The sequence below is a fragment of the Mesoplodon bidens genome, assembly GCF_964165515.1.
Source record: "Mesoplodon bidens genome assembly, chromosome: 3".
NCBI classification, from domain to species: Eukaryota; Metazoa; Chordata; class Mammalia; order Artiodactyla; family Ziphiidae; genus Mesoplodon; species Mesoplodon bidens.
The window spans coordinates 107,009,784-107,022,240 of record NC_138178.1 but is presented as its reverse complement, the minus strand read 5'-3'; the positions used below and the strand labels follow the sequence as shown (position 1 = coordinate 107,022,240).

Genomic DNA, 12,457 nt, shown 5'->3' with positions numbered 1-12,457 from the left:
TTTTTGATAACTGTTTAGTAAAGGAATAGTTACATCTGAGAAGTTTATGTGCTTGTTGTGTTGGGCTGCTCAGCAGAAGGTTACAGTTTAATATCAGGATGCTGCAGGGAGGCTCAAAATAGTCTGAAAAGCTAATCATTTGTTTTTACTGTCTTCAGGTATATCTGTAAAGTATGAAATGGGTTAAAGGACGTGTGTATTAGACCCAACCAATTTCATTTTAGTCTTGTCTCACATCATGTGTCTACATTTTATTCATCAGATATGAAGCAAATAATATTAATAGTATCTTTATCAATTATTCATCAATTTCAAATTAAAAATAGTTTAAAATGTTTTTAATTATGATATTATATCTTTTTAAAATTACATAATCAGTAAAAGCAGTGTTGATTCATTTTCCAATAAATATTTGTCATGGACCTATCATGTGCCAGGGACTGCTCTAGGCTTTGGGGAGACTATAGCACAAAACAAAACAGACTAATTAACTGTCCTCCTAGAGCTTGCATTCTAGTAGAAAAGTAAAAAAATAAACAAATACAAAATGTCAGATAGCATTGTTGCTGTGATTAAAAGAAGAACAGGGTAAATGAATAAAGGGTGGTAAAAATTCAGAAATTTACCTACTATGTAAACTTCCCAAGACTCCTTCTAGCCACTGATTTAAATGATGTTTTTACTGTAGACCAACCATATGTGCCGTCCATGTAGACACCTCCATTATTTTTCATATCATAGTATCTTGTAATTCTCTGGCTTGATGTCTATTTTTTGCGCATAAGAGTATGTGCTTTGAAAGTTGGGTGCATAGATCTTCACATCTGTGTTACCAGTTTCTTACCCAAAGTTCTTTTATGCGTACTCACTAAGTATTGGTTATATCAGTGAATGAATGATATACTCAGAACTTCTCAGGATTTCTGGCTCTGCTGGCCCTTTTTGAGATTTAGAGTTCTACATTTTACATTATTTTATTGGCATTAGTATATCATCCTTTTTTTTAAATTAGGTACACATCTTTTTTTTTATACATCTTTATTGGAGTATAATTGCTTCACAGTGCTGTGTTAGTTTCTGTTGTACAACAAAGTGAATCAGCCATATACATACATATATCCCTATATCCCGTCCCTCTTAAGCCTCCCTCCCACCCTCCCTATCCCAGCCCACTAGGTCTTCGCAAGCACGGAGCTGACCTCTCTATGCTATGCAGCTGCTTCCCACTAGCTATCTGTTTTACATTTGGTAGTGTATATATGTCCATGCCACTCTCTTACTTCGTCCTAGCTTCCCCTTCCCCCACCACCCGTGTCCTCAAGTCCACTCTCTATGTCTCCGTCTTTAGTCCTGCCCTGCCATTAGGTTAATCAGTACTGTTTTTTTAGATTCCAATGCGTTAGCATATGGTGTTTTTTTCCTCTTTCAGACTTACTTCACTCTGTATGACAGACTCTGGGTCCATCCACCTCCCTACAAATAACTCAATTTTGTTCCTTTTTTATGGCTGAGTAATATTCCATTGTATATATATATATATATATATATATATATATATATATATATATGCCACGTCTTCTTTATCCATTCATCTGTTGATGGTCATTTAGGTTGTTTCCATGTCCTGGCTATTGTAAATAGTGCTGCACTGAACACTGTGGTACATGACTCTTTTTGAATTATGGTTTTCTCAGGGTATATACACAGTAGTGGGGTTGATGGGTCATATGATAGTTCTATTATTAGTTTTTTAAGGAACCTCCATACAGCATTTTTGAAGAACATACAAAGTAAGAAGGGAAATTTTCTGAAAATTAATCTTTTATCCACAGGTACTACTGAACGAGTGTGCTTGATCCAGGGAACAGTTGAAGCACTGAATGCAGTTCATGGATTCATTGCAGAAAAAATTCGAGAAATGCCCCAAAATGTGGCCAAGACAGAACCAGTCAGCATTCTACAACCCCAGACCACCGTTAACCCAGATCGCATCAAACAAGTGAGTGTTTAGTTGGGAAATCAAAGACTAACATCCACAGTGTAGTATGAATTCCTTATAAAAGAAGCCTTAAAGTTTTAGCATATAAAGTTTTTTTCTAAGTAATACTTAAAACATAACAGAGTTGTCTTTTATTTATTTAAAGACTGTCAGAGTCTCTTCTTTAGATTGATCAGATAATTGAATTACTCATTTATCAGTGTTACACTGAGGAGTGATTATGTGACTCATTTCTTTTATGGTGCCCTTTAATAAAAAATTATAGACACAAATTTGATTAATTTACAGAAATTTAATCTATTTAAAATAATATCACTTTTTAAATAAAGTATAAACATTGAAACTATATTCTCAAAATTCCTAATACCATATTCTTAATAATATTTTAGCCTTTAGTATAGTTATTATGCATATAAACTCCTGTTTTGTTAATTTAATTGTCATGTTCAACATTTTTTACCAACAAATATGTATAAGTAAACTTTTGTATCTAGCAAGCAGTTCTTTGTTACAAATCAGCTATTATGTTCTGTATAACTTGTGTAGTATTTATATATATGTCATAAAGGGCCAATGTTTATTTTTAATGTGTGGGATTTTCTGTAACAAAAATTTTACTTGATAAAAGACAATGTGAGTTCTTAAGATTGAATAATGGCTGACATGATGTAGGAAAAAAATGACATTCTTTAATGTTAAATAAGGTGAATTCTTTCCCTCAACCTCTTTTAAATCCTCAAAATTATTTGATACTTTATGTTTATACTGATTGTTTCTGCATTTGCCCTTTTATAATTAGCTGCTTAATTTGTGATCATATTGATAGACTATGCCTTCAAAAGAAATGTATTATTCATTAGTTCACAGAATATTTATGTTCATTGTAATAAATTTGAAATGTAGCTCAAAATCTTATTAATTTCATGTTTCTGAATTGAAAAAAATATTTTATACTAGGCAGTGTTATGAATCTATTATAATTTTACCAATATATTGATAAATATAAGGCTGTCTAATTAAATACAAACATAGAAATTAATAATTAGGTAATATATTTTTAAATTATGGGCCAAGACTCAATTTTCTTTTAATTACCATTTTAAAAAGTCCTTCCATGTTTAAATCATGAGTAGGTAGTTGTTATTCCATATAAAATCGTTCATTTTATACTCTTTCTCAGTGTCAAAATAGTTTAATTTGTAACCCTTTATAACTTTTCACGGAAGTATCTTTTAGTTTATACATGGCAGAATGTAAATATTTTAAACTTCTAAACATCAGTAGATATTTTTATTCTTCACAGCCATTTATAGTTTTGAAATGTTTATTTCATCTGTGCTAGGTGAATACAAAGGATGATTTAAAAGCTGATGCCTTGAAAGTGGTACCATGATTTTATCCAAATTCTAAAAGTATGAGTTTAAAGACCTCTAGGTTAAAATCACCTGGGTCTAAGAATTTACAGAATTGGCACTAAAGTGTAGGGTCTATTATTGATTTTCTGCTTTAATCCAGCCTATTACTTCTCCCCTTTATTTTGTAATTTATGTAAGTTCAAACATTTAGGGAAGGCAGTGCATGTCTTGATTTTTTTTTAAAAGTAAAACATAAAATATACTTTGAGTACTATATCACTGGCAATATATTCAGGACAATGATATGAATGAATTTTTATTATTTTTATAATACTAAATAGCTAATACCATCAAATAATAGTCTATGAGTCATTGTTGAAACTTTAATTTTCTCTATGGCAATATGAGATTTATAGGTTGTCATATATCCAGTCTCAGTAAAGATTTATGAAAGCCAGAATTTTAAAATGTTGGGTTCATTTCTATTTTTATTTGCCTTGTACAGATAATATTATTTAAATTCAAGATAAGTGGTAAAAAATAATGGTGATTGATTAACTTTTGTGTATTTGAATTCATTTGTAAGCTTTGTAGACATTCATGGCATTGAAATTATTATTGATTATTTAATATTTTCATGTAATCAATAATGTGAAATAGAGTATCATTTAAAAAGATTTATTAAAAAGTATACTGCATCTAGTAGGGTAATATATTTAATACTTAAACAGTTTCTTATAACTGTAAAATTTGAAAAATTTACTCAAAAAATCTGGAAGAGAGATTGATCATACTGTAGATCAACAGAGTTATTTATACTCTAAATTTCGGATTCTCTAACTTTCTAGGTATCCTGTTTTACAATGTAATACTTTTTGTTGGATCATTGTCTAAATAGTAAGTGAAGTATATAAATTTAAATTACCATGCTTTTATTTCTGAAGAAATTATGCTGGTAATCCAGTATAAAGTAATTATTTCTAAAATAAATTATTTTACACTAGAATAGATAAAAATATATTTCATATAATGTTTATATATTTTTTTATATTTTAGTACATAGACTAATAATAAGATTTCTTTTAAAATGGTAGTCTTTCCCTTAACTAATGGCATAACATTTACATTCTCTTTGGACTTCAATTCTGAAGTTAATTTTTAAAATAACTCCTTTAAAATATTTTTTAAACATTTTCTTCTAGTTAAGATTGTGCAAAGAATAAAATTCGAGTTTTAAAAATTGCTGGAGCTGGAAAATGTAATTTCTGCATAGAAATGAATTAATGTTGGACCTGAAATTATATTTTCTTAATTTTTGTTACTACATATCTATTGTTTTTTATGGTTGATAATTTAAGATTTTGCTTACTGCAAAAAGTATAATTAATATGTAACTTGGACTTAAAATAGGAAGTCAGAGTTAGTTCTAAATGAATAAAACTTGCTTTAAAAGTTAGAATTTTATACCATATATTATTATGACTTTTATAAAATATTATTTTCTGAATTATGTGATCTAGATACATTTGGTTTCTGAATAAATTACATGAACCAGAATATTCTCCCCAAATGAAACCTTATTGACTTAATGAAATCTCAACCAAATATAAGTTCTTAGGAAAGCAATACATTCTGGTCTCACAAGTCTTTCATATGGAAGCATGATGATACCTAGCATGAGAGCCTTACATCCAATTTAGATATTAGATGTGAAACTATTCACTTCTTTATTCTCAAATGTGTTTTCTTGTTTGTTTGTTTTATTTAAATCAAATATATATTTGCTAATAGAGAGGGACTCCAATATTTTATATATTCAAAATGACAATAATAATAATATTTATTGAATAATCAAAGTATGTAGCCTCTGTTCTATAGCCTTAATATCAGAAGATTATCATAAGGTACATAACACCATTGTGCTCATTTCACAAGTCAGTATACTAAGAAACAGGTATGCAGCAAGAGCCAGTAAGCCAAAATTAAACATATTAATTGCAACATAGAACATTATATTTCTTATTTTCAGGAAATGAAAATGGCAGAGACTTTCAGTGATCTTCAAATAATTTAGACTTTGTTTACCTAGAAGCTCTGAACTCATTCCTGGGGCACGTCTTAGCCCAGATTTTTTGGTGTACATATTTTCATTTCCACCTTTTGTGTTATGAATTTTGTACTTTTTACTCTTTTTTTCCTCACGGGATTATTGAAACATTTCCTGTTGCTGTAAGTCCCTCAAATCCCCCTCTAAGTATGGCTGTTTATACCTAATGAGTCAATATAATGAACCCCAAAACATGGTAGAAATGACAAATCAGTAAGATAGTTGGCATTTGTTAACTTCCTTTGTCTATTACAGTTTTTCAGCATTTTTTTCTCTTTGGCTCAAATGCATTTTTAAGAAAATCTACATTAAGAAAGAAGTGGTTATAGGCATTTAAATAATTATTTTATATGTAAAAATTAAATTAAGATACCAAAAATCTCACTTAGCTCAAAGAATTCTACTTTCATCATGAAAAATTGGCAAAATTAGCACATAATTTGTTCATTATTCATTCATCCAATCATAAATTTATTAAATGCCTTCTTAGTGAATTGTAAAATATATTAAAATGTAGCCCTTGCTCTGTCAAGCTAATTTATGAGAGATCCTAAATACTTAAAATAACTAATAAAAATATAAAACTGTATTTATATACCAAAACTACAATATAAACAATGTAGTATAAAAGTTTGGAGGAGTGTGAAAGAAATGTAGGCTAGAGTGACATTTGGTCTTGTAAAATAGGTGAAGACTTGAACTGGACCTTGAAGATTGTACAGGAATTGCCTGATTAGAGGAGAAAAGAGAAAAAAGCTTACTTTAGGCAGATGAAGCAATATGGATTTGAGGAGAAAGACATCATAATTGTTAAATAGTAAAGAGATTATCTTGACAGAAGTGGAATATCTGTGTTGTAGTTTAGAGGAAATTAATGTTAGATAAGCCATGTGGGACCAGATAATGGAGAATCTTGGATGTCTGGCCAAAGGGTATCCTGTAGACTACGGATTCTTCCTAATATTTTCCAAAAGAGCCCTTTTAATTTCTCTGGAAGGTTATGGAAAAAAAAAAAAAAAAAAGAGGCACCTCTACCCTTTGTTCTCTTCTGTGCTAAAACTCCACACAGATTCTTAGAGTGCTTGTAGGAACACCTATTGGTAGGAGAGGAAGAGAATTATGACAATTACTGAGTAATCTACTATGAAAATCTTTAGATTTGAAGGTTTATAAAATAATAGTTTTAAAAACTTCTTTTATGTAATACTCGCAAATCCAGGGGATGTTAATCTTTGCCAGGAAAAACATTTTTATGGTCAAGAATGAAGGATCAGTAATACTGGTAACAGTGATGTATATGGTACTTATTCTGTTTCTGTGCTAGCCATTGTGCTATGCACTTTACATTTATTATCATCTTTCATTCATCCTTCCAAAATTCTTCTGAGGCAGGTATAGAGTCCATGTTATACTTATAGAAACTGATGCTTAAAGGAATTTGAGTAACTAACCCAAGGAAATGTAACTGGTAATTGATCTTAACACTGAGCTATATGGCTTCTAAGTTTGAGTAATGGTGATTAAACAAAATCCAATAGATTTCTCTCTTCTGGAATTTTTCAGAGTCTTGAATAAGCATCTCCAAGAAGAGGACCTCATTTGAAATAGAAAGCCTTGTATCAGGGTGACGTTAGGAGACCAGGGAATATTTTAAGAATCAGATGATGAACACAATCTCCTCTGATGGTGAAAGTTGAGACAAAGCTTGAAGTTAAAAGATATTTCAAAGTGAAATCTGTGAAGCTTTGAGACTGGTTTGATTCCAGTTCTAAAATGATGAGGAAAATTTAAAAATGACTATATGTGGTTTTGAGCCTAGCAAAATGTTGAATTCTAGGAAGCAACTAGTGAATTTTAGTCAGGCATCTATGTGAGATAATATTTTTGTATGTTTGTTTCAGGCAAGTTGAATAAGTTGTACATAGTATGTTTTTTCCTTGAAGTAGTCTTTGATAGAAGCATAGGTGAGAATTTAAGACTGAAAATATAGATCCTTAATTGCAGTATAGGTGATAATTTCACTTACACCTTCATTGTAGGAGAGAAAGAGATAAAGAAGCAGTTACATTTTTTTTTTAAAGTAAGTCAGAAGCATTATAGTATAGTGATTAGGTATAGGATCTGGAATAGGATTGCCAGGTTTCAAATCCTGCCTCTTTAATTTACCAGTTGTGTACATTTGGACAAGCTGTTTTACTTCTGTATACCTCAACTTTGCCTATAACATGGGAAAAGTAATAGTAATCTGTTCTGTAAGGATATTGTGAGTATTAACTTAGTGGATCTATACCTGGTTCCTAGTAAGTGCTCCTTATTAACCATAAAGATAAAAGGGAGAAAATGAGGAAAGTACAATATAAGGAAAGATGCTAAAAATGATCAAATACCCAAAGAAAAATTAGAGAATAACTATTTTTTTAATAGGAAATCATTGGAGATTCTAAAAGTTAGTTTCAAGTCTGTGTTGAGAGAAAAGTTGTTATTTGTTAATAATATTTCCTAAAGGTAAAGAGGCTGGTTAGGTTAAAAAAAAAATGTGTGAAGTGTGGGAACTGCTGACTTGAAATTGTGGATATAAAAGGAGAAAAATACAAGTTAGATCAGAGAGACTCACATAACCCCTGCTACTAAAGAGCGAATGGCTAATGTTAAAGAATAAAAAAGGAGCTTGAAAAGGTAGAGAAATTGGAGATGCCAAATACAGATGAGATCATTAAGGGAACAAAATGACTCAGGAGTGGTGGAAAGATAATAGTTTAAGGTGTTAAGGTCCTAGCCCCTGAAGAGTAGGAAGTTTGAGCGGGAGATCACAATTTTGTCTACACTGAAAAGAGTGAGAAGATAGGGAAAAGTGGTTTGGAAAACTGAACAGGTTGAAATGAGGCCAATTGTAGTAGATAAAGAAGCTCATTCTGGAAAATCATGATTTCTTTCAAGTAATAAAAACTATCAATTGAAAGGAAGATAAAATACGTGGGATTGAATGGTTGAAGAGTAGGATAAAGGTGTAGAATAGTAATTAGGAGGAATATAAGCTATGGAATAGGAATCAATTGTAAAAGACCTTTTGAAATTAGACAACATGAGTTTATATTAGGGCTAAGTGGTTCCAGATAGTTCAGACATTGGGAGAATGCTGGATACTTGTCAGGATGAAAAACCACAGATAACAGTTACATATTTAAATAGCTGATCTATTATTTTTTATAGAGTAATATGCAGATTTATTTAACAGAACAGAAAACAAAGGATTGGGAAGGCGATTACTCAAGTAATATTACTCAGCTAGTAGTACCTTCCAAATTAAAATTGAAGTTTGCTGTTTGTTGCTGTTTTCACTATACATATAATAGATCTTGACAGTCTATTATTGTGGATTTGCTTGAGGTAAGCTTATTTATTATGGAGTTTATTTATAGTAATATTCTCTGGTCCTGTAAAACTGTCACTTGTTAACAAGAATGCATTTCATAATTTGTAATCACTTTTTAGTTCTTATTCCCAAGAGCCTAGTGAAATCTACATTTAATTAAATGACTATTATTAAATCTTGAATTTTAAAAAACTGTTTTATATTCCAAAGGATCCACTATTTTAAAATTATAAACCACTTCAAATTTTTCTGCAATAAGTAATTCAGCCTTCAACGTTTAAAGCAGAATTCTTAAATAGATATTTCTGTCATATAAATAAAAAATCATACTTTTCCATTTGAAAGAAAAATTGTGCTAAAAAATGCCTGTGCCCTTCATAATCACTAATTGATCAATATAAAAAAAGAGTTTTTAGCAGTATATATCCTTTATAAATGTTATTTATAATATATTTTAATATATTGTTGCTATATGGATATTCAGTTAGTTACATCTTCCAGATATATATCAGAAGTTTTACTAAATGATTTTGTTTTAACTTGAAACCGCTTAAACTTTTAGTCTGCATAGTTAATAGGAATAAACATGTTTATAAAATATTAGGGAAACAAACATATTGTACATTGAAGTATTTCTTACGAATTTTTCTGTTCTATTTGTGTGGTTGAGAACAACTATCAAAGCTGTTTTTTAATCTAATTAATAGAACCTTTTAAACTAAAGCACTGCTTTAATATATTTACACATATCTATTTATGAGAACAATTTTTACCACTAGCATTTAAAAAATCAACTGAAATGCAAACTTGCTGGATTCTCTTTATTGCTATAGGTTAAATTTGTAAAGAAAGGAGAATCTTTGTGTTTAAGGGTATCTATATGACTAATAGATAACTATCAATAGAAAACTCATCACATGTTTACTTCATTACATGTTTATTATTTTAGGAATATAAACAAGAAAATATATTTAGATGCAATTGACTGTGTCAAAAGACTCTGACAATCTTATCCCTTAAAGCCCAAACATTTAATTTTCACCTGTTTTATTTAAAACATTAAACTCTTAACTTCTTATCAGAATATGATATTTAATAACCAAACCCTTAATGATTTTAAACATATTAATATTGTTCCAGAAGTTTAAAATTATTGTTTTTATTTCTGTGAGAAAGAAACAGCATCAGAATTATTAAGGACAATGTTGATGAATATGAATTGTATCAATTATTAATACATGCCCAATACTTCACGTATACGCCAAGTAAAAAGAAAGATACCAAATAAATTGACAGAAGATAATATTAATCTTAGTGACCACAAATTCTGAGTCACTTGATATTACTACTTTTTCCACATATTTCTTTGCAATATTTCAAGAGAATTCATATCTAGGGCAAGATGGATGTCATAATGAATACCTGTGATACTTCAAGTTGATTTTATACTGATGCAAACAGAAGAGCCCAACACACATACCTCATGCTTCTGTAGGTTAATGAACTTGGCTTCTAACCTATATTGGGATAGATGGCTGCTAGATTTATTTCACATCTATTTAGTCAGCAATCTCATAATTACTCTGAGATTAGTAAAGAACATATTCTTAAATATATGTTAACTACCCCCAGGAAATCTGTACAGTAACAACTGTAACCAGAGGTGGGAAAACAAAACCTTTACTCTTCAGTTCATAGTACAAGAGTAGCACGAAGTCAATAGCATATGTCTCTGCATATTATTGCATGGAAAATAAAATATTAGGGTAATAATGACTGGAAATGAAAGTCTCTCTGGAGAAATGACTTTGTAAAATGAATTTATTACAAATAGCAAAAACAGAAAACAAAGGATTCGAAGGTTTTTTTCCTTCTTTTGTGAGGTTTTACTTCTGAATGTAGCTCCTCTCCCCTTTTAAAGTGTGATTTAACAAAAATCTTGGTATGACTCAACATTAAGTCTAGTTTTCCTCAAAGTATCTTAGGTTTTAACTTAAGAATCAAGAATCTCTAGAGGAGTGGACTGTTTAAAACGTGATCTGATATTAGAATCAGTCTTACTTTGTTACTTGAGAACAGTGAGTTAAGCAGGAGCCTGTGAATTTTTTATCCTTTCTTTTACTCTTAAATGCTTTATTCTATCCTAATTAGGACTTTTGAAATATTAAATGCATAAATATGACTGTATTAAGTAATTTCATCTGCTTTTCCTGACACTGCTGAACCTTTAAAGTTATGCTTTTGCTCATATCTGAGTAATTTTGATGGATACATATTAATATAAAACATAATTTCCATATAGAATTTTGTCTGTACTATAAAACAACCCCATTTCATGTATTAAGAAATATTATCTATTGAGGGTGCTATTAAGCCATGCTATTTGCTGAGTGAAAATATACCTTTTTAAAAAGATAACATCTTAACATCTTACACACACATTAAGGTTACTCTATTAGACATGAGAAGTTTTTTAAATATCTTAAGTATATTATGGTCTCATATGGCATATTTTATATATAGTTTGTATATGTGTTTATGAAATGAAATGGACAATAATTTGATTCCTAATATTTTTGTACCTATTTTCAACACAGGCTGATGACGCTATAATATATTATACCCCTTATCTATATAAATTTTTAGTGTGTAGCACAAATGATAAAAAATATTATGGCAATTTGTTAAAATGCTATTAGTTACTTGTTTATTAATATGAGGTTAATGTTTACATTTTCAGACGGGCTCTAAATTTATTAAAAATTAATGTTTTAGAAGATAATGTGATATTAAGAACTCAGAACTGCAAATTTAATTGCTTTTAAGTATGGAACCCTAAATTCATGTGGAATCAACTTGTTGGTGATGTTCAACATATTAAGTAGGTGGATACTTTTATGCGAAAGTAAACTTCATTTCACCACTTCTTTCAACCCCCGACTGTATTCATTGATAGGAAAATGACTTTCAGTTTTACGCATTAAATTTCTTGAATTTTTGTTTGAGATCTCTTTTCCCCCAAGAAAACAAGAGGGAAAGAAAAGAGACTACTATTCATGAATATGGTCAGGATACCTTTAATACTCATGTGAATTTTTATCAGTCACCATCATGATTTCAAGTCATGAATTTATTTTTACATGCTTATGCATGCATATTTACATGCATTAGTTACTTAATTGATCTTAAATTCCATTAAATTTGAATGAATAGGAGAAAAATTTGTTCATAGGATTTTGTTCTCGTTATATTACATTTTATTTTATTTTGTTTTATTTAAATAATCAGTTTAAGGCTTATAAAGGTTGATTTGCTCCTGAACTGCTTTATTCCCAGACATTGCCATCTTCCCCAACTACCACCAAGTCCTCTCCATCTGATCCCATGACCACCTCCAGAGCTAATCAGGTACAGTATCATCCTGTCATCTACACCATACTTTTCACGGGTGATTGCCTGCACACTGGAGAAAAAGATACTGGTGGGTTAAGGATGTATTCGTTCATTCACATATGTGCACCATGAACAGATTCCAAATAACTTAAGAAATAAATATCAATTATTCCTGAAAATTTATATGCATTTTTAGCTTTAGATAACAAACATATATTCAGATGGTAGAC

General features: G+C 30.1%; 1 protein-coding gene across 3 annotated transcripts in view; it reads left to right on the top strand.

Annotated features, from left to right (window-relative positions):
- Positions 1–12,457, top strand: part of NOVA1 (NOVA alternative splicing regulator 1) — a 143,466-nt gene that overhangs the window by 107,948 nt on the left and 23,061 nt on the right. For all 3 annotated transcript variants that reach the window (XM_081230251.1, XM_081230252.1, XM_081230253.1), the window contains 2 exons: positions 1,833–1,999; positions 12,171–12,242. In XM_081230251.1, coding sequence (XP_081086377.1) covers positions 1,833–1,999; positions 12,171–12,242 — 239 coding nt within the window. The remainder of the gene's footprint in view (positions 1–1,832; positions 2,000–12,170; positions 12,243–12,457) is intronic.